Source organism: Balaenoptera borealis, assembly GCF_965194805.1.
Source record: "Balaenoptera borealis genome assembly, chromosome: 2".
NCBI classification, from domain to species: Eukaryota; Metazoa; Chordata; class Mammalia; order Artiodactyla; family Balaenopteridae; genus Balaenoptera; species Balaenoptera borealis.
The window spans coordinates 36,645,372-36,668,211 of record NC_138867.1 but is presented as its reverse complement, the minus strand read 5'-3'; the positions used below and the strand labels follow the sequence as shown (position 1 = coordinate 36,668,211).

General features: G+C 37.5%; 1 protein-coding gene across 6 annotated transcripts in view; it reads left to right on the top strand.

Moving 5' to 3' along the window:
• The window catches only part of OXCT1 (3-oxoacid CoA-transferase 1), a 157,856-nt gene that overhangs the window by 60,992 nt on the left and 74,024 nt on the right, over positions 1-22,840 (top strand). For all 6 annotated transcript variants that reach the window (XM_082382344.1, XM_082382345.1, XM_082382346.1 and 3 more), the window contains exons 8-13: positions 997-1,104; positions 2,544-2,658; positions 5,436-5,530; positions 7,305-7,353; positions 12,920-12,992; positions 13,599-13,674. In XM_082382344.1, the coding sequence (XP_082238470.1) occupies positions 997-1,104; positions 2,544-2,658; positions 5,436-5,530; positions 7,305-7,353; positions 12,920-12,992; positions 13,599-13,674 (516 nt within the window). The remainder of the gene's footprint in view (positions 1-996; positions 1,105-2,543; positions 2,659-5,435; positions 5,531-7,304; positions 7,354-12,919; positions 12,993-13,598; positions 13,675-22,840) is intronic.

Below are 22,840 nucleotides of genomic sequence, written 5' to 3'. Positions count from 1 at the left end.
CAGAGAGCGTGGGCTCAGTAGTTGCGGCACGCGGGCTTACTTGCCCCATGGCATGTTGGGATCTTAGTTCCCCGACCAGAGATTGAACCTGCATCCCCTGCATTGGAAGGCAGATTCTTAACCACTGGACCACCAGGGAAGCCCCCAGAAATATAATTTTTTGATCTCAACAATGTTGACTGTAGTTTTTCTTGATCCTTGTTATTCTGAGGTTTTTTTTTTTTTATGTTGCTGTAAAAAAATGATTTCTTTTCTTTAAAAATGAATTCTAAAATAGCAGACTAACTTGGGGCATTCAGTATTGCTATAAAATTCCCCTTTGCTCTGTGAATAACTTTAGTTCTGATTTTTAGAATTTCCAGTCATTAGTTAATATTTCCTTTTTCAAATTTCCATATTGAAATTAATGATCAATCTTAAAGTAAAATTATTTCAGCAATTGCAGTTCTATCATGATCCTAGGAAGCTAATAACAGGAATAATTAAAAATGGTTACAAATAGCATTTGTATCTATATTTAAAAAGCAATTGACCAAGCAGATGTTGTTACAGATTTTTGTCTTTGATATGATAAACTTCCCATTAATTTTGAAAATCTGGGTTTAAGGGATGTGCTTTCAAATTTTGCATAGTTGAGTTGCAATTTGTGAAAGTTCAAGCAGCTGTACTGACAAACCATTTGACAAATTTGTAACTGAGGCTGTTTTAAGCAAAGTTTTAGAGCTTTATGTTCAGACACATGTATTTGAATTTCTTCTATTTTTGTGGATCTAGAAGTTTGTATGTTTGCATGTGTGTGTGTATTTATTCTTTCTCTGTTTCTGATTTATATGTATATTTGTGTGTGCATGTGTGTGTGTATGTGTATATGTATACTTACATTGTATATCCAGCCTAAGTTGGAGGTAAAGATGCATATACTTCATCTTTTTTTAATAAAAAATATTCAATTTAAGCTCTCACTATGTAATTAAAAATTTTTTTCTTTTTGCCTAGGTTGAAGAAATTGTGGATATTGGAACATTTGCCCCAGAAGACATTCATATTCCTAAGATTTATGTACATCGCCTTATAAAGGGAGAAAAATATGAGAAAAGAATTGAGGTAATTGACTTAGCTTGTCTGTCAGTATTTATGGATTTGACTGTCAGAGATGTGTCCCTGCGGCTATTCTAGATGATGAGGAATTAGAGCTGAACAGGAAGTCTTGCTCTGAATCTTAATAGGAGCTTCTCATGTGTCTTATCTTGAGGGGATATGATTGTCTATGTAATTGTCCAGTTCAACAGTTCCTTGTGTTTGCAGCATGTATATCACCAAATTACGTGCTTTTCTAGGCTTTTGTAACTGTCCTAATTTATGATGTATAGTTTTGGCTGGCTGTCCTACAGGGTAGAGGAGGATAATCAGGTCTTTGGTGGCTTTACCCCTGCTGGACTGTTAGTGTTTGAGTGTTCAGAACTGTCTATCTATCTTGAAGTCTTTGCATATTATAGAGTCCAGACAGAACATCATTTCCCATGAGTGTTGGGCTCTGGGCAGCTGGTGGGTATGAGATCGTGGCAAGGAGTGGGTACCGGGAGCATTGGAGGTACTCTAAGGCTACTGAGAGCATGAAGACCAGCTGGACCAGAATTGATATCAAGATTCAGAAGTGTCTAGGGATCAGCAACAGAATAGAAATGCAGTAAGAGATACCGTGGATTCAGAGATACCCTCTACCCGCGGACATCAAACAGAAAGACATTCTGCAATCTAAAACTAACGTCAGGGGCCAGGGATCAAAAACGGGACATTTGCAAACAGGAACCAGAGTCTGTATCAAGGAGATTTAGTAACGGAAATAGTTTTCTGGCTGGTTTCTGGATATTTCTGTGATTCCTGTGATTCAGTTTTAGCAAAACCGGTCTAGACTCTGCATGTGGAAATAGGCAATTGGCAGCAGCAGTACCTGGTTAACACATTCTCACAGCCCTGCAAAAGTAGAGTCCCAAGGTCTATTCCCTTTTCTTTATTCTGGCTCCATCCCAGAGCACCTGAGGAGAGTTCAGTTGCAGGAGTCTTAGAGTAACAGTAGTGGCACTCAGTGTGACAGTAACAAAAGAATTATTTGCTTCAAAGAGACAGAACAATTACATCTTCCTCTTCAAACATCTGACCTCTTTCACTTACTTTTTATTTAATTAATTAATTTATTTGTTTGTTTTATTTATTTTTTAAATTTACTTATTTGGCTGCACTGGGTCTTAGTTGCAGCATGTGGGATCTAGTTCCCTGACCAGGGATTGAACCCGGGCCCCCAGCATTGGGAGCGCAGAGTCTTAGCCACTGGACCACCAGGGAAGTCCTTTCACTTACATTTTAAAGAATTATTTCTGTCATCAAATTTTATCCATAGTATTCTTTTTTTAAATTTAAAAATTCTCTACATTATATTGCAGATGTGCCTTATAGTAGTAATGGGAGAGAGTTTTGTATTTCAGTAGTGTTAAAATACAAAGTATACCTCAACCCTGAATAATTTATTTCTGTTTATTTTAAAGCGTTTATCAATCCGGAAAGAGGAAGATGTAAAAACCACATCTGGTAAACCTGGAGATAATGTAAGGGAACGTATCATCAAGCGGGCAGCTCTTGAATTTGAGGATGGCATGTATGGTATCCTTTATTCCTTGCCCCATGGGCTGGGCAAAGACGTAGCCCTCACTTTTTACATTTTCATCAGGTTACTAGGCCTCCTGCATAGTGATTCCTTTCTAGTCCATTGTAACTTCTAAAGCAATTGATCAATTTTTACAAGTGTGGCATATAACCTAAAGATATCAAGATAAATGAAATTAGAATTATAATCCTTTTGCCTTCTTGAAACAAAATGGTGACCGAAAATTTCCTTAGCTGTTCTCTAATATATAAGGAATTTCAGTATAATTTGGCATTTGGCTAAGGGTAATTGGGAGAAGAGATTACCCAAGATGAGGGTTTCAAATCTCAGAAATACTACTTATAACCAGTGCTATTTACTTTCTCTGTGTTCTGACATTTACATACTCATTGAAACGTAAGATCCAACTTCTTAACAACCTCTTGTTTCCCCTGACAAAGATTCTGTGAATGTACCCTTTTATGTCCGATGTTTTGTAAGGGTATTCAATGAATGATTCAAATTCTGCTGTAGATATTGAATACTTTGTCAAAAAAGAGGTAGGTGAAGATGATTTAGGGCAATTAGTGTTTGGATTTTGAATGTGTTTTAATAACAGTGAGTCTATTCGCCATTTTGCTGATTTTCAAGACATCAACTGTTGAACTATATAATACAAATAATATGTATAAATTCAAGTAGTGTATGATAAGATAAATATTTGTTGAATGGTGAATCCAGTAAAGCCATACTTAAAGGCCTGGGGCAGGAGGTAGTAGAAACATGACATGTGTCTCCATTCTCTGAGCTTCCCCTCGTCCATAAAAATCTTCTTTCAGACTGATTGACAGGAGAACTCTTTTTTTTTACTTTCTTTTTACCTCCACCACTTCATTTTTCTTTATCTTTCAGTTTATACATTGAGTTATGGTGGGAATTCACATAGGGGAAGAGAGTATAATAGTGCTTCCTCTTCCACCTCCAGTATCAGCAGATATAGAGTCAACCAAGTAGGCTGAACAGGTGAAAGCTAGTCTCTGGGTTTTCTTCTTACCTCCAGTCAATTGGTTTACCATTGATATTTTAACACTGACTATGATAACGCTGATTTTTAGATATAATGGCTTCTAGGTATCCTTTATTCACTGTCATTGTAGTGCCTATGAAAAATATTTGCAAGTCAGTTCATATAAATGGTCTTTCCATAGCACCTACTCTTTTCAACCCAAATTACATAGGCTTTTTTTCTCCCTGGTATTTGACTCACTAAAAGATATTAAAGAACTGAGAAAATTATAGCATATGATGAAAGAGGGGGGGTATAAAACTTGTAATTTGGTTTGCCCTTACCTGAAAATGTCTGCTTATAATGGAATTAATACCTCAGTGTGTTCCATGCATCACTGTGAGAAATGAAGTACAAATAAGTCTACACTAGATTGTGATTTGTTAAGAGGTGAACCAAGAAGCTATCATCATAGCTTCATAGACTTACTGTATTCACAAGAGGTGACCTGGCACATTGAGTTGTCCTGCTGGCCTTTGTAGTCTATAATATGGCAGCATATACAAACTTTATCTTTTCTGGACTTCATTCACAAAGCACTCACTGTTATTAGAATCTCATCAGAGTGCCATCATTCTTTGCACTAATTCTGTCAAAGTCTGTGGTTTGCAGTGGTAGTGGACAGCAGTTCCAGACAGCGTCAGTTTTTGTTTGTTTGTTTTCTTGGCCACAGTGCACAGCTTACAGGATCTTAGTTCTCCAACCAGGGATCAAACCCAGGCCCACAGCAGTGAAAGTGCCAAGTCCTAACCACTGGACCACCAGGGAATTCCCACAGGCAGTGTTAGTATTTCTGATCTGGTCAGCCTGCTCGTGTTGAGATGCAAGGTCGAATCCACACCACTGCATACAAGTCAGAACTTTGATCACCTAAGGAAGAAGATTTAATACCCTCAGTTAGCTCTTCTTTTAGAAAAAATTTTATTGAAGTGTAGTTGATTTACAATGTTGTGTTTAACTTCTGCTGTACAGCACAGTGACTCAGTTATGCATACATAGATTCTTTTTCATTATTGTTTATCACAGGATATTGAATATAGTTCCCTGTGCTATATGGTAGGACCTTGTTGTTTATCCATTCTATATATAATAGTTTGCATCTGCTAATCCCAACCAGTTAGCTCTTTGATGCTGTACAACAGCTTTTTTTTTTATATGGTCTCAAATGTGTTCACTGAAGCTTAAGCATCCCTACCATCCTATTTATGTCTTAAGGAAGGTTCAGTTACCAATGGATGTTATCACAGTGATCCAAAGGAATCTATACAATTTAGGCAGACATTTTGGTGTTGTCATAAAACTTCTTTTAAAATTCAAAAATGGTAGCCCTTTTTAGAATATTTTAATCATCTTTATTTTCAGTTGCAGTTTTGAATAGTGAAAAATGCTTTTAAACAAAGGTCAGGCCATGTTATATCAGTCATCAGTCATAATAAATCATAATACAGTCCAAATTTGCTAACTATGTCTTACAATAAAAATGACCTCTTGGCTAGTTTTCTGAAGCCACTACTTTGATATCTTTATGGGGAAAGCTGTGATTAAGAGATTTTCTTTTTGAAAAAATTACAAAATAATACCTAGAGGGTGGTGGGAGAATCTATTCAGTGATTACATTCAGAGTAAGTGCCTTTAAAGAAGGCCTATGTTCAGACTTATTCATGTAGAAGATTTATGACATAATCTCTCTATCTTTTATATGCTGGACCTTAACATCTTTTTTTCCAGCTAATTTGGGCATAGGAATACCGCTTCTGGCCAGCAACTTTATCAGCCCCAGTATGACTGTCCATCTGCAAAGTGAAAATGGAGTCCTGGGTTTGGTAAGATAGAAATTAAAGTTTTATTTATTCAATCTTGATGGCGAATGAGATATTTTATATAGTGAAATCTTCTTATAACTGAGAGTTGTTACCTTAAAGTTCCCAATCTTGTTTTTCTTTCTTTTTATCCTCATAATAAAATATTTAACTTTTCCCATAAAATGGTGGTACTTGTGAGCACGTCATGTTGTATTTTTTGGAGTAGATGGTAGTTTCCTGACTCTGAGCTTTCCGACTGCTCCTCCTTTGTCCCTGTATCAGCTTCCATCTCCCCTATTGCATCTGCTTCAGAGATCTCACACAATCCTGTTTAGGTAGTTATTTTTAACCTTTGTGTGATTGAACAAGATAATGAAGGTCATTAACAATTCTGCATTAAATAAAAATCAGTAAGTCTCAGCATGAGAAACTGAAGAGTAACATTTCTACTTTAGGACAGGACATTTTTTGACAGTTGATTAATTCAAGAAGTTCTCCTCATGTAATACTCGTTTTGAGGCCAAGTTGTTCAAAAGGGTAGAATTTTCCCTTCCTCAAGATTAACCTTCCAGATGGGCTCAATATTCTCATAGAATTTGGCTACTCTTTATTCAATATTATAATAAAATTAAGAAATACTTCAACTTCCTGGGTAATATTTTTTATTATTAATTATGGCAGAGATTACTTATAGTCTGACAATTTATAATATTCCTAATCTTTTATTGTTTTTCAGTAGCTCTTAACTGTTAATGCAGTACAAATTGTACATATGGAAAGTGTATATCCAGTATTTAAAATATAAATAATGGTCATGAGAGTGTAGTTGATACTGATTGAGGCAATAATTGTGATCACTTTCAGAAACACAAAAATGATGTGAGTCTGGATAAAAGCAGATTCATATTGCAGTCAAAGACTGAAATTTTTAAGGTACCTTAGAGATTATCTAGAGTGACCAATTCCCTCATTTTGAAGACAAGGGAAATAAGTCAATATGAATTACCCATGGTCACTGTTTAAAGAAAAATTTACAGAGGTCTAAAACATTAGTTGCTATTTCAATTTATTCAAAGAATAAATTTTTGGTCCCTTTTTTTGAAAGTATGTTAAAATTTCACAGCCAATATTTCCTCATTCTTGGCTCTAATTTAGACCTTTTCTTTTCCCTTTTTCCATTTCCTCCCTTTTCGTTTAATATATGTTATGTTATGAAACTACTCACTCCAAGTAATTAGAGATGGTTTATAAGAATACATAAAAAATTAAAAACCAAAAACTTAGTGAGAATTACCAGGCAAAAGGAAAATAAAGGTATCAAAACTTAGACGGACTGAGAGATAAGGTTAGAACTCCAAATCCGAGCCTTTAGGTGCTACATACCAAAAAGCTGAAACTGTGCCTCTCCAGACCCCTCTAGCCAAATAAGGCAGCCATTTAGTTTGTATTCATTGATATACTACCAGGAAGATTTCTGAATAACATCGGCTGCATAGTAGGTACTAAATAATTACTTTTTTATTGACCTGTATTTCCAACAGCTTAACATTTCTTTCAGGCTTTGGTAGTTTTTAGAAAATATTTTTCACTTACCCAAGCACAGTTTTTAGCATAGAAAAGACAAATCAATGTGGAAAACAGAGCCACGAAAACACTGGGATTATTTTGAAAAGGTTCACCTCAAGTCTTTTGATGATTTCCTAGGGTTTTAAGCAAAGTTACTTATATTTCAGTTTTAGTGTGTGATTCAATGAGAAACTTCTTTTCCTAATTGAACATGTGCTTTATTTGACAGGGTCCTTACCCATTAGAAAATGAAGTTGATGCAGATCTAATCAATGCAGGTAAACTCACTCGTTACATGTTTTTTCCAGCCTTTTCCTTTGCTATTAATTTAGTTCTCTGCCAAGTAATAGCAAAGAGTTGGGCTTGATTCTTTGTCTTTTCCTGGAGAGTATGCCACTGTGTTTTTCATGGAGGAAGTGAGAGGGAAGCTTCCTAGTGCCCTCTTGGTCTGGGTTGCCTGTCAGAGGTCTCCCCTATTTAGGACAGAGTAAGATAAAGGAGAAATTGCAGGAGGGGCTACATATAATGGTAGGAGCTTTGGTGGGTCAATCAGTCAGCGTCCTGAGAGCACTCTCAGGTGGGGTAACGAGGAGAATTAAAGGAAGGGACAGTTTACAAGGGTGCAGACAAGATTAAGGGAAACCAGAAAGGATGCTGAAGCACCACAGGGAGTTCTTATCACTCCTAGGCCTTAAGGGGCAGCTGTGGGAGAGGGCCACCTAACAGGAAGCAGGGTCTTTGTAGAGGAACACGACCATCTTGCAGAAACCTGGGTGAGGGTGAGAATGGAGGTCTTCCCTGCTGGGTCTCCTGCTTGTGCCTCCCATTGGCCAATCCCAGGTTGAAATAGGTCTGCTTTCTCATGATGAGAAGGTGGGGAGTGGATCCATAGGGGCCAAAACCAAGATCTGGTGCACTGAGGTTTTTGCTGTGGTTGATACTTACTGTCCTCTGATCGACATCAGAGTTCGGAGAGCATCCTTCAAAGGTTCAAGGGTGCTTAAGGATGTACTCTGCCACTCAGTGCAACCCAGTGATGTAAGTAATAAATACAGAGCTTCTTTGTACTGGGGACTCTATGTCTTCTCCTTTATTCCTGCATTCATATGCTTTGCCTTTTACTATTAGCCTTTTATTTGACTGGGACGTAGGGTCACATGTAGCAGCAGCCTAGAGGAGGAAGAACAGGTCAGACCTTTTGCCCAGGCGTGAGGCAGCACTGCCACCGTGTTAGGGCTAAAGATTATCCTTAGAATGGGGCTGTCCATAAGAAGCTAATTTTTATATTCTAGCATGCTTTTCTTTACTATTCTTCTACTCCTATTCACTCTACCCCCGCAAAAGTATTATTGTTACTTCATGTTCAAAAACTGTGTGTAAATTTCAGAAGAGAAGAAGTAAGAGCTGAACATAAAGGCCAGCTGCCAAGTAGAACTGATGTTTGATGCTTAGGATTTTTGAAAGTAAAACAACTTCTGGTTGAATAGTTGAATTAGTTAACACGACTCAACTCTGAAAGGCCCACTGTGGTAAAGCAATGACATTTAACCAAGGCTGTAATTTAATTGTACTGTACCCTTTAGCAGTAGCTCGTTGATCTGTGAAAATATTTGCTGCTTGGTTTAATTAATTAATGTTAGTGAGTTATTTGCAAAATGAATAACTCCATTTTCCAAATATCAGGCTTGAGCTCATAAAACCCACTTTCTTTGGAAAAGTAGTTAATCTTTTCAATGACATATTGGACAGTAGGCGTTTCTGATTCCATTGAGCTTAGCTCGATCCTGATGGAGCCACCAGTTTTAGATGTCAACTTCTGAGATACCACGTATTATCTTCAACTACTTTGTAAAACAAGAATTCATTGCTTTTGGGAAGCCAGGCTGCAGAATAGTTTAATAATATCCTATCTCTTTCATCAAAGTCCTCTTTGGAATTTATGATGCTTTTGACTTTGGAACTAAGTTAGGGAGGAAATACTTTGAACTTGAGAATCCAGAATATAAATTGGTGGTTCCTCAATTCCCCAAGTTTGGAAATTACCAGGAAGATCAGCCCATTGTTTGTGTTAATTTGAAACGATTTCTATAGAAATCCCTTGGAAGGCATATAAAGAGTTATGTTTCTGGGCATAATCAGTGTATTAAAATTTTAAAATAATAATACAGCTATTTCTAAGGATCCCTTTTTCTAAATGATAATTTCATATGGTTATATAACAATGAATGACCACTTGTATAGCACTACATAGCTTACAGCATACTTTTTTCAAATATATTAAATCATTTGAACCTCAAGTGAAAACTTGTTGTACAGATTGGGAAACTCAAGCCCAGAAAAGTGAAGTGATGTTCTCAAGATCATGTTGCTAGGGACTGGACTAACACATGGTCTCCTGCTCCTGGCCCCTGGCCTTTTTCTCTGCATGTTGAGCTATGTCCACTGATAACCTGAGTTTTACAGAGGTGCATAAGGCAGTGCTTAGAACATTTCCAAGGTCCCAGGAAGATTTGCAGTATCCCAATGGAATTGTGAAATTTCTAATAAATCTCATGTTCACTTTCATATTAATGTGTGTTTTGCATTCTTTCCTATTTCTTAATATTATTTTCTTATTTTAATATCAAAATAATGTTTTAAATGACTTCCTTTTGATTAAAACTACTTAGAAAGAACCACCGTGTTAATCTCATGGCTTTTGAATATCCCTGGTTCCTGCCATGTACCTCTAGAGCAGTGGTTTTCAGTGGGAAAGAGGGGTGATTTCTCTCCCCTGGGGACATTTGACAATGTCTGGAGACATTTTTGATTGCCAGTGTTACTGGCATTTAGTGGGTAGAGGCCAGGGATGCTGTTAAATATCCTGCAATAACCAGAACAGTTATCCAGCTCCCAGCATCAATAGTGCCTGCTCTAGAGGTCTGTGTGCCACATCTGAAGAATCACAGGCCTGAACATTAAAGTTCAAATAGTATGGCATTCAAGATCTATCTAATGGTTGTGACTGACCTTTTCAAATTTATCTTTCTCTACGCCCTACAAGGCCTTCTGAGTCCACCCATACTGAACTGCTGGATCTTTTCTGTGACTCGTGCTTTCCTTCCTCCATGACTTTGCTCTTCCTGTGCCTTTCATTTTTTGTTTTGTTGTGTCCCCTCCTTTTTTATCCCCATCTCTTTATTGGTAGTGTCCTATTGAAGTGCATTATACCTATCCTTGAAATCCCAGTTCATTTGTCCTCTCCAGATCCTTCTGTGGCTCAGAAGTGCTCCTCCTTTGAACCCACAACACATCTAGTGTCTCATAAGCATACCACATTTTGCCTTGTAATTATTTGTGTATATTCATCTCTCTTCCTGGGCATTATGTTCCTTTTTCTCGGGGCAGTGGTTCTCAAAGTGTGGTCCCCAGAGCCACAGCATTAGTATCCCCATCACTGGGGACTTGTTAGCGATGGAAATTCTCAGACTCTTGGGAGTTGAACTCAGCAGTCTGCATTTTTATAAGCCCTCCATGTGATTCTGATGGGTGTTAATGTTTGAGAACCATTCGTTTAGGGCATCTGCATTTTGTGTGTAACATTGTTCAAGGCACAGAGTAGACATTTACTTGATACTGAGTGAATGACATGTTACATCATGAGCCAAAGGACTCAAAACTATGAAACTGAATAACTAACTCTATTGCCTGAATATCATTAGAGGATATAGACATACGCAGAGCAAATTTGGAGGAGACAGAAATCAATTAGGAAAAAACAAATAAGAAAGACCCTTTTCTTTAAGATATTGATTGTATTATTGATTATAATCGCTTCTTGACTAAATTTGGACTTTGCATTTGAAAAGCATGGATTCAACTTTAGGATACCTTTTTTTGTTTAGATTTTGGATATTAAAAATGATGAAAATTAACTTTGCTTCCAAAGAATGTATTTATAAGATGCCAGAATGTGTTATCAGGGGCCTGACAATAACTTTGTTTCATAAGAATTATTTTCTGGGCTCTTTAATTAAGCCATCCTTCATAAATCACATGGGGAGAGCTGAAGCTCTCTGCATTGATCTCAAAGTTTCCTATAAAGTGGTAAATAATGCCTTCTATGTACTACCAGCTGGTTGAGATGGCCTTTTGGAAGTCATTGTGATTTATCACATAGAGAACAAATAAATGAGATTTTTCTGTTTCTCTGCATTTTCAGCCTGCAAGTTCTTCCTTGCCTCTCCACCTCACAGGATTGGCGAGGAACTGTATTTGCTGGACGTGAAAGTTGTGTTAGGAATAAGGTTTAGTTGTATTACCCTTGTCCTGAAACCTGGAGTTCACGGGCTGGTGTATAACCCCACCATAAAAGTGAATTGCTTGCCCCTGTAGCATTTATCCCTAAAGGGGTGATGGCACTGCCTTTTCCACAAGTAGGTTTGCAGTGAGGAATAATAACAATGACAATAATAAAAGTTAATGTTTACAGAGTCCTTTCTCTATGCCAGGTACTAGAGTTACAGACTTCACATGCACTATTTCATTTAATTCTCCAAATAGTATGGGCTGTCTAAAAGCCAGCCCCTACTAACTGCACCAGAAAGTATTTTCCAAAGCTTTTCAGCTTTGTGGTCCATTAAAAGATGTGAAAATGTTTCCTTTGTTTAGAATCAAACTTTTTTGGCCAATAAATAATTCAGCATGATATAAATAGTCTTACCCTTGCTTTACAGTTGAGCTCAAATGGAGCGGGGTATTGGTGGAGAAGTTAGCTCTCAGGGAAGACTTGAGAATTTGAGGTTATAGCTGTTGTTGCACAGCTGGGCACGATCAGATCAGTCTGGTCCTGTTGTGTCCAAGAGCTTCTCTCTGTTCTAATCTTGGAATCACTTTTCTTCCCCTTCTCTTTGTCTGCCCTATCACACTGGGGCCATGGCATGAGGTGTTATCAGACAGTTGACTTACCTTTGGCTAAGTGGCATGTGAGCACTTTTCTACTGAGACCAGAAGCTTCTCCTAGGCACCTAAAGCTCCTGCACAGACAGGTCACAAGAAAAAAGCAGCTCAAGTTTGAGTCAGGTGGTATTATAGGTTGTGTGGGGACTGGATGACCTTGAAGAACTTTTCCAGTTCTGGACTTTTATTATGAGATGTAAGTTTTGTGAGAGGTCCTTCCAAGAGGACCTTCTTTGGTTTTAATAGAAACATAGGGGCAAGGGAAGAAAAATGAAGCAGAGAGAGAGAGAGGTTGAAGAACAGATTCAGTCTCAGTGATGTTAAGGAGTTAGGTGGGACCTCTCTTTCTAGGTTATTTACTGAATTTTAAGAAATATCTGAGGAGCATCTCCTGTGTCACTCCCTTCAAGTTGTATTTCTTCATGTCTATTCCACAGTATCTTTGCCCCAGTGACTTACAGTAGCATGGGTTTTGACAGATGCATCCCAGGAACTCCTTTCCTCGTCACTCCTATTAGCATTTAACAGAGGCTTGTGAAGGGACTGAGTCTGGTGGGAGGTGGGGATGGTTATGTAATAATAGGTAGTAGAGGGGTGCATTGTCTGTAGAGAATTTCAAAACAATAATAAAATTAAAAGTTGGGCTGCTTTTTATTATCACCATGCAAGGGCAAATCTGAACAATGTTAGTGACAAAATGCTCTTCTTCATAGGTGAACAGTTCCCACTGTGTCTCCCATACCCCTGTTGCTGCTGCATTTTGCTTAAGGGACCCTTAGTTCTGTAGGAAACAGAGAAGGTATAGACCTCTGTCTCCACCATGATTTCCACTCTTAGAAATCTAATAGCCTTTTCTTTCCTCTTTTTCTCCCGTGTGTGTGTGTTTGTGTGTGTGTGTCTGTGTAGGCAAGGAAACAGTTACTGTTCTTCCAGGAGCCTCTTATTTCTCCAGCGATGAATCATTTGCGATGATTAGAGGGTATGTACTATCGGAGCCCCTCATGTTTCACACGACGTGTAATGAGCTGAGTCATCCCCTGAGTCTGTTAGCAAGACTCTGAAACATAGCCACCTCTCCCAGCCAGAAAATGATCATGGGCTTGTTTGGCTGCACCAAGATGTGAAATTATTCACATTGAATGTTGGCAGTTGGAACTTCCAGCCCGCTATTATCAAAGGAACCCTCAAAATGGAATATATATCTGTGCCAACTAAACTGAAGTAAGCATTTGTAAGGCTCTTTCTGAGGATCCTAACATTTTCTACAAACTGTGTTTTCATTTTCTAGCTAGTGTTTGCTTTCAAATCGAGCCATATTCTCCCTCACTGAAGGAAACAAACTCACTGTGTACACCTGTTTTTGAAGACAGTATAGGCTATCATTTTTTAAAAAGAACTCTTAATGGTTATTTTTCTACATTAGCTTGAGCCAATCTATTTGGAAATCAGGTGTTGAATGGAGGAGAGTAAATGTACTTTGGTGGGGGGGAGGTTAGAATTATTTATTTTCATTGCTGGCAATTTCAAGCAAAAGGGACATAAAGCTTGTGAAGTTTGCTTTATATTTCTTCTTTATCTTTCTCAGGGGACATGTCAATCTCACAATGCTAGGAGCCATGCAGGTTTCCAAATATGGTGACCTGGCTAACTGGATGATACCAGTAAGTAGACATGTTTTTTTCTGAATTATGCCTGGGTCAGGATAGTTATTCTTGAAGTATTAAGAAAAATCTTGTCAAATTGCTTTGAGTGCAAATATAATTGTTACAAAAATAAATATTTTGATGTGTATTTCTTATTTCAATCAAATTCTAATAAAGGAAATACTGAAAATATTAAGCTTTGCCAGTTTACTGTGTAGTTGGGACTAAAAATAGGTAAGATCGGGGTCAAAGCATAATTTTCCATGGAGGAATAGAAAACTGAGGAAGGTAAAAAAGAATGGGTTAATTATGCTCTGATAAAAGTAAGAAATACAAATATTTATTATAACTAAGTTTTTATAACTAGAAAGAACAATTAAGTTCATTAATTTTATGTTAATTCTATTATTTTCTTATTCACAGTGATAAAAATCCTCTCTTGATTAGTCATGTGACCCCATGAGTAGTCAATCACATTTTCTTCTATTATGGAATACAAAACCTGTGATGTTTAAACATGCTTGTGAAATGCAAACAGTTTTCATTTACTAATGACTTAGATCAAGGAAGAAACCTCTTGGAATTAGCTTGGAAAAAGGACTGTAATCAGTTGATTTATGAGTGTGGTTCTTTACATTCCTGATTGGTGCTTCCTCATGTGTGTATGGAAACAACAATGAATGTGTGTCTGTGATTATCAGCTTATTTTGGCTGGTAGCTCAGGTTACTCTTTTAATGAGTGTGTTTAAGGATTTCTGCGTGTTTCTCTGAAGCATCAGCCACAAGGAATTTAAGTAACTGAGGCTGATGTTCTGTGATGAGAGTTTCTTGTTTTTTGAAATTTCTTAGATTTTTCTCTACTCATTTTTTGAGGAAGGCAGATTAATATAGTTGATAACAATGTTAGAGATTGTGTTAGTTTAGCTTTTTTGATCTATGATCTCCCAAAACATTATTTTAAAATTTCAATTGTTATTATAACCCTGGTTCTCAAACGTGGTTGCATATTGGAAGCACCTGGGAATTTTAAAAAATGGTGATACCTCGGTGCCCCCCCCTTAGAGATCCCAATTTAATTAATCTGAGATACAGCCTGGGAATTGGGCATTTTAAAATCAATCCTAGGTGATTACAATATGTAACCAAGTTTGAGTGTATTAAAGAATGATCATCAGGGACTTCTCTGGTGGCGCAGTGGTTAAGAATCTGCCTGCCATTGCAGGGGACACGGGTTCGAGCCCTGGTCTGGGAAGATCCCACATGCCACGGAGCAACTAAGCCCGTGTGTCACAATTACTGAGCCCACGCTCTAGAGCCTGTGAGCCACAATTACTGAGCCCATATGCCACAACTACTGAAGCCCCCCCTGCCTAGAGCCCATGCTCCGCAACAAGAGAAGCCACTGCAATGAGAAGCCCACGCACGCAATGAAGAGTCGCCCCCGCTCGCAGCAACTAGAGAAAGCCCGTGCACAGCAACAGAGACCCAGTGCAGCCAAAAATAAATAAATTAATTAAAAAAAAAAAAGATCATCAATCATATTTAAAATGTAAGGGGAAAATATCATTGACGCATTAATAGACCTCTTAGCAGATTATGGATTATATTGTTATTTTAGTTTAAAAATGTTCATCATCCTAAATCAGCCATAGCTGTAAGAGTTGGCAGCTTTTGGAGGCTTCAAAGAAATCAGAGAGGGTCTCCTGAGCATTGTATAGTAAATCAGATTGATACTTTATAGGAATGTTTGTGTAGAAAGAATGTATTTCTTTTTTCAAACTTTAGAAAAAGGCTATAGGAGGTAGTAGAAGGAGCATAGAAAAGCAAGCCCTGGGTTTTAGCCCTGACTCTACCAATAATCAAAGTGTAACCTTGAACATGTCAGTTAAGCCCTCTGGGTTAAAGCATCCTCATCTATAAAATGAAGATTTGAGAACAGATAATTTCAGGGGTCCCGTCTGGCTTTCACAGGTTAGCAGTTAAGAGCAAAGACCCTGTAGTGAGACAGACCTGGGTTGAAATCCAATTTTTGTCACTTTCTAGCAGTGTAACTTGAGGCAGTTGCCTATTTTTCCTCATCTGTAAAATGGGAATGATATAATAGTATCTCCTTTATAGGACTATATAAAGGAATAAATGATATAATGCATACAGAGTATGTATCACAGAGCTTGACCCACAGTATATGCTAGATAAACAGGTTGTTATTATTTGATAAGTTAAGAAGGAGAAGTTGGAGATGCCTGGCAGAGAAGGGAATAGGATTGGTTACCATGAACAGAAACAACAGAGTTTTAAATAGAGTCTGTTTCTCTGAGCTATTAGTGAGTTTTGAAATCAAATTTCACAGTGGTTCTAGGTGTGGAGCAGAAACGTGTCCAACACATTTTTGCCTTCGGGGAACTTGGGCTTCTTTAACAAGTTAGTATATGATTTGTTTTTATTATGGTTTAGCACACAATGAGGCTGGAAGCTGTCATAGTGAGAGTATGCATTATGTAGTTGTCATTTGTAGGAAAGATTTTCCAACATGTATCACAATTTTACATATCCTATGGAGAGTCCTGTGAATGATTAAAACATCACTGTTAATTACTTTATAAATTTCTTAATACAATTTGGAGCTCATGAGTTTCCAAAGGACTGGATCTAGTGGGGCAGCAATAGGGAACTCTGGAGTTCTGAAGGGACATGGAGAAGAATTAAACATAAAAAGTGTTCTTGTGTCTGGTTCCACTCTTTTGGTCATGGAAGTTGGTAGTGTCATTTCTGAATGAGCATTTTTGTTCTTTTAGTAACTGATAATCACTTCTTGGATTCTTTATATGTGACGCACAGTATATATTTTGATTCTTTTGGATGCAGGATAGCTTAGGAGTCAAGACTATGAGCTCTAGTTTGGAAGAGATCTGATTTGAATTTCAGCTCTACCGCTTACAAATTACACCATCTGGAGTACCTGTTTTTGTTAGGATTAAATGAGAAGAAAATGAAAAGTGAAGACTCAAAACACTCCATAAATAGTGGCTATTATTTTTATCTTCTTCAATGCACTATTGCTTAACTGTAAAGAGGGAGTATTTGCCTTAAAATACACTGACATAAGCAAGACTGTATTTTACAGTAACTAGTACAGCCTGTGTATCCAAAGTTCATATTCAAGTACCAAATCTGAAGACACATTTCTTGTTCTTATTCGTTGTGGATAAGATACAGCCTAGCCTCCTTATATAGTTTCAGTGAGTGATCCATGTCTATTTCCCCAAAGATTTATGTTGATTTATAAAATTTAGGTATATTTTTATTGCAGGGTCTGGCAGTCAAGGGGCTGAAAAGTTCAGTTTTATTGTATCATTTTTCATTTACTTTTATCTTTTTACTGAGTTTAATAATCTTTCAATGGTTGTAAAGCCTTGAGTTTCTCTGCATCATGGCATCCCCATGAATTATTACCATGTCAGATTATAATAAACATTAAGCTTTTAAGGCAGACAAATGGTGTGGATGCTATTTGTCTTATCTTTTAATAGCTTCTTAGTATGCAGCATGGGTCCCATTTTCACAGATTTTTGAAAATTCTGCCCCGAGCATCCAAAGAGAGAAAATGTGACAAAACAGTAGTTGGCTCCTTCGAGTTCCGTGATTATTGTGATGATGGTAAAACCCCGGGCAAGCTACGGAAATGTGGTAAGATGTGCAATCCATTGACTCTCCATTCAGAGTTGCTCTGGCTTTCCTAATGCTTATTTTTGGGAAACAGCTGCCATAAATGATTGACTTGTGAAGGGAAGTTGATGTGTATGATCAGCTATGGGAGCTGTTTTTTAAAAACATGCAACAGCCGCCTGCTGGACAATGTTGCTGTATATGAGCAACATAACAGCCAAGGGCCTCCTCCTTTTACGTGGGGAGAATTGAAATGAGAGATTCTTGGGGCAAAGAAAAATAGAATGTTTAGGTGTTTGTTCTTCCCTAATATTTTTCATTTCTTTGTGCATTTAGAAGATTAAATCCAAATCAATGTCATATTCATGTATGCTTACACGTATGAGTACGTAAAGTTAATTTGGTCTTCTATCTATGATGTCTGTTTTAAATAAGCTAACTCTCTCTCTAGTCTTCCTACTTGTACAGCTGGGGCTGGGGGTTGTGTTCGAGATTTAATCTAGTGATTTAGATCTGTCAGTTGTAGTCCAAATATTAAATCTGTAGATACAGATATAGAAATATAAAGATTATGGTATAGGAAAAGATATAAACATACAGATACAGATATGGTTTTAACATATTGGTGTCTTGTCCATTTGGTCCCAACACCCCAGTAACTACAAACCATGGGTAAGGAAACAGGATAGGTGGACAATATGTATGTGATGGTATGATGCTTTTACAGTTACTCAGTAGTGTTCTTTCTCTATCAATGTAATGTAGTGGAAAGTGTACAGAACTTGGAATTAGATATACCTGTGCTTAAGTAGTGGTTCTGTTACTTTCTGATGGTGTGGCAAATTATTTCACCTTAGTATACTCATTTGTAAAATGAGAATATTTAACTCATATGCTTGATCTGGGGATTAAGTTAACTCATTCAACAAATATTTATTAGGCATGTATTAAGGGCCATGCTATAAATTTCTCTCTAAGCACTGTATTAGTGACATTCTACAAATTTTTATTTTGTTTCTTTCATTGTCATTTTCTTCAGAATATTTTCTTATCTCCCTTGTGATTTTTTTCCTTGACCTACTGATTATTTAAAAGTATGTTATTTAATTTCCAAATATTTGGTGATTTTCCACAAAACTTTGTGCTAATTTCTAGTATAATTCTCTTGAAGTCAGAAGACATACTTTATATGGTTTCCATCCTTTTAAGTTTGAGATGTATTTACAGCCTAGAATATAGTCTATCTTTGTGACTGTTCCATCTGCACTTGAAAAGAATGTGTATTCTGCTCTTGTTGGCTAGAGTGTTCTATTAGGTCAAGTAGGTACATGGTGTTGTTCAAGTCTTCTGTGTCTTTCTATCAGTTATTGAGAGAGGAGCATTGAAATCTTCAGCCATAATTGTGCACTTGTATATTTCTCCTTTCAGTTGTATCACTTTTTGCTTCATATATTTTAGAGCTCCATTACTAGTTGCAGTAGTACAACTAGTTGTAGTAGTAGTACTTAAGATAGTTATGTTCTTTTAACAATTTGACCTCTTTTTAAAATTATAACTCTCTAGAGCGAGTGGGCTTAATTGCCCCACAGCATGTGGGATCTTAGTTCCCCGACCAGGGATCAAACCCATGTCCCCTGCATTGGAAGACAGATTCTTAACCACTGGACCACCAGGGAAGTCCTGACTTATTTTCTTATATAATATATTTTAGTGGTTCTTCCAGGTTTTACAATACACATCTTTTATTTACCACAGTCTACTTCAAGTTATGTTATATCACTTTACATATAATAAAAGAACCATACAACTGTAAACTTATATTCTGTGCTCTTATCCTATTTGCTATTAATATTTAGTCATGTATTATTCTGCATGTATTACAAACCTGCGATACTTAATTTTTGCTCTAAACAGTCAACTCTCTTTTAAAGAGATTGAAAAATGAGAAAAATATTGCATATTTTAAAAATATAATTTATATATATAAATTGTATATTTTATCTATTTTCCCAGTATATTTGCCCTTTCCTTCACTTATCCTTTACATCAGTTCAGATTGCCATCTGATGTTATTTTCGTTTCGCTTGAAGGACATCCTTTGATGTTTCTTGTGGTGCAAGTCTTATAGATGTCAGTTAGATTGATTCTTTCAATATTTGCTTTTAAGCTTTTTGAGGTCATTTGAGAGCAGCCTTTAGTTTCAGTCTAATTAGCCCCACTACTAATGCAATTTCTTTCTGAGGATTCTACCTGATACCCCTTGGCATTTCCCTCTGGTTAGGAGGAACGTGAATTATTCCCAGACCTGCGTGAGTTCTGGACATTTTTTGCCTAATACTTCTTAGTGGTTCTTCACCAGGCCTTGGATAATTTTTTCTTGTAATATACACACATCAGTACTCTGCCAACAACTTGAGTTAACCTGTTGCAGATCTTCTGAGCTCTCTCTCTGTATAGCAGCCACCTCTCTGCTATTTTGAGATCTCAAGTTAAATCCTAGTTGAGCTCTCTGAGCACAAATGAGACAGCTGGATTTCTCCTGGATTCCCTTCCCTGCACCGAAGCCTGTAAACTCTAGACATTAGCCTGGGGCAATTGTAGGCCCACCTCATTGGCTTCCCTTTTCTCAGAGATCAGAGTCCTGTACTGCCTGTTATCTAATGTCTGAAAGATGCTTTTTCCTTTGTTTTGTCTGATTTTCTAATTGTTTGATACTAATAATAATATTTTTGAACTTAGGTTCCTATTTCTTGGATGATTTTTCTAGTTAAAATCCCTAGTAGGAGAATATCAATTTTTTAAGGTTTTTGATACATATTGAATTGCTGTCAAAAAAATTATCCCATTTACACTCACACTGTTTCCACTCTATCACCAACACTGGTATACGCTTTTTCTCTATTCTGCTATTCTAGTCTGTTATTTTGCATTTCTTTAAAAACTGCCATCTGGGACTATTTAAAGAGCAGGCAGTGCCTTATTCTTCTAGAGGGGCACTAAATCCTCTTCTCTTTTGTTCGGAAGGTCTTCCTTCTGGCTTTTTAGCATTATCTCTTATTAAATATTGTTTCCAGTACTGCTCTCTTTGGTCTTTTTTTTTTGGCTACGCTGGGTCTTCGTTGCAGCGTGTGGGCTCTTCCTTGTGGACTTCTCTTTAGCTGTGGCGCGCGGGCCTAGTTGCCCCATGGCATGTGGGATCTTAGTTCCCTGACCGGGGATTGAACCTGCATCGTCTGCATTGGAAGGCAGATTCTTAACCACTGGACCAGCAGGAAGTCCCTGTCTTTGGTCATTTTAAAAAGCAGCATTTATGGTGACTATTCTCTGTTAGGGAATGTGTCTTAAGAGGCCAGCTGTAACAAGCAAGCATGTGTGACAGAGAGTGTTTATGTGTTTTGTGTGTGTGTGTGTGTGTGTGTGTGTGTGTGTGTGTGTGTGTTTTGTTTCCGATATATTGAACAAGTTCTACATGTGGGATGAAATCAGAACACAACATTTTTTATCTCCTGTGGTGCCTTTAACTTCATTCAGTTAGGGAAGCTTTCCCTCTGCATGAGCTCATTGCAGATAATAAACTGTCAGTGGGTCACTTTAATTCACAAACTCAGTCTTGAGTCTAGAATTAAAGGATCCAGTCCAAACTAGTGAACATTGCTTCAATATGCATTCAAAAGCAAGGCATCTCCTTTCACTACTGTTTCCCAGCTATAGGCAGGACAGACTGCCTACATTTGGGGAAGGTTACTTGGTGTTCTTTTGCTTTTTCTCTCCACTCACTCCTCCACCAACTCAGTTTGGCACCACAGGGTCAAAATTCAGGAGAATGGGAAGTGAGGAAGTAGGGCAGGAAAGTTCTTACATGGCTGGTGACTGGTAATGTTACGAGTTGCCTCCATGCTCTCTGGTCCTTTCAGATGTTTAAGGGACATAGATTCTCACTGATAGGACCCTCTCTTCCTTCCACAGCATCTTGAGAAAAGATTAAAGCGTCTTCATGCTGGCCCTCTCCCACATGGCACACATCTGGGAAGCATCCACACATTTCTTGTCCCGTCTGCAGTAGTAGTGTAGGTATTTCCCCAGAATGATTACTTCTGCTTTCTCAGGTAGAAGTCAGACACGCCATTCCCTAGTTGCATCCTGGCTCTTCTCCGGAGGGTAGAATGCTCTCCTCTTGTCATCCAGGCTCTGTGAGATGTCGATTTAGGGGTAGGCATACACTTAACCCCTCTTTTTGGTTGCTGGGGCGGAGAGGGTAGGATCACAGCCCACTTTTCTTTTATACAGAATCCTCTGCTATGGCCCATACTCTGCTCCTTGATCTTGTCAGTGGACCCCAAAATCTTAGAACTTGTTTTTGACCATTTTCTCTGAAAATTCTGTTTCTGAACATGTCTCACAGGCTGGTATTTCATAGTGGTCACATTCGAACATCAGTCAAAAGCAGGACCAAAAAAGTCCCAATCTAACACTGCCACTTTGGCTTGTGGGTCTGCTGTTTCCTTGCTGCCGTTATTACTTATCCCTTGTAAGCTCATATTCAGCTAAGCCTCCATATATGCTGGGGTATCTTCTATCTATGGTTCCTGTACATCAGGGCGATCCCCCCAGCTTATTCTGTTCCCAGTTGCCCTGGACGGAATAGAGGACCATGGAAGAACCTAGCCAAGCTCTACTCATTCTTCCAGTGAATAAAAACTGCACTGAGCCAATGGAGAGATCTTTACCTCCTGTGCCAGTTAGAGATACATTTAATGCTTGCAGAATTTCTGAGAGCAAAGAATGATTTATTTTTGTACTGCAATTTAACAAATGAGCATACATTTTTAAAAAAGACAACCTAGTATTAGTGAAATTTATGAATTTAGAGTGTTATTAGGAATATAAGCTGTTTATTATTGTTTCTTACTTGGAAACTATATTTGGCTATCCAAAAACACTTTAATCTATGACTGTCTGGAAAACATTATGTTGAAAACTACTACTTAGTTTTATTATTCACATCCAATATTTTTCAGACTAAAAGTATTTATTGACTAACATATTTACATATTAATTTTATAAGGAAAATTCCTCTTACTTAGAGGGTCTTGTTGATGATTAAAAGCTGTGATTAAGGTTTAAAAGCCACAGCTAAATTATAAATCTAATATTTTTACGAGAAGAGAACTAACAGCTCTTAATTAAGCACATGCCGTTAGCCAGGTACTATTTGGATATTTATTGTCACTTAATCCTTATAACTCTGTGAGTTAAATATAACAATCACTGTTATTATAGATGAAGAGATTCAAGCCAGGAGAGTTAACTATTCAAGTTTACCTATGTAGCAAGTTATGAAATGGGGATTTAATCACAGTATCCTGCTTTTATGTACTTTGCATTCTGCCGCAAGGTTTTTTTGGGATGTATTTAACTAATGCCTTTTGTGATGGAGGCAAAACTACCTGCAAAATAAATAAATATCTTTACAACATTTCTATAAACTTGATAAAGTATTGTTTCACTGTGTTGGGTA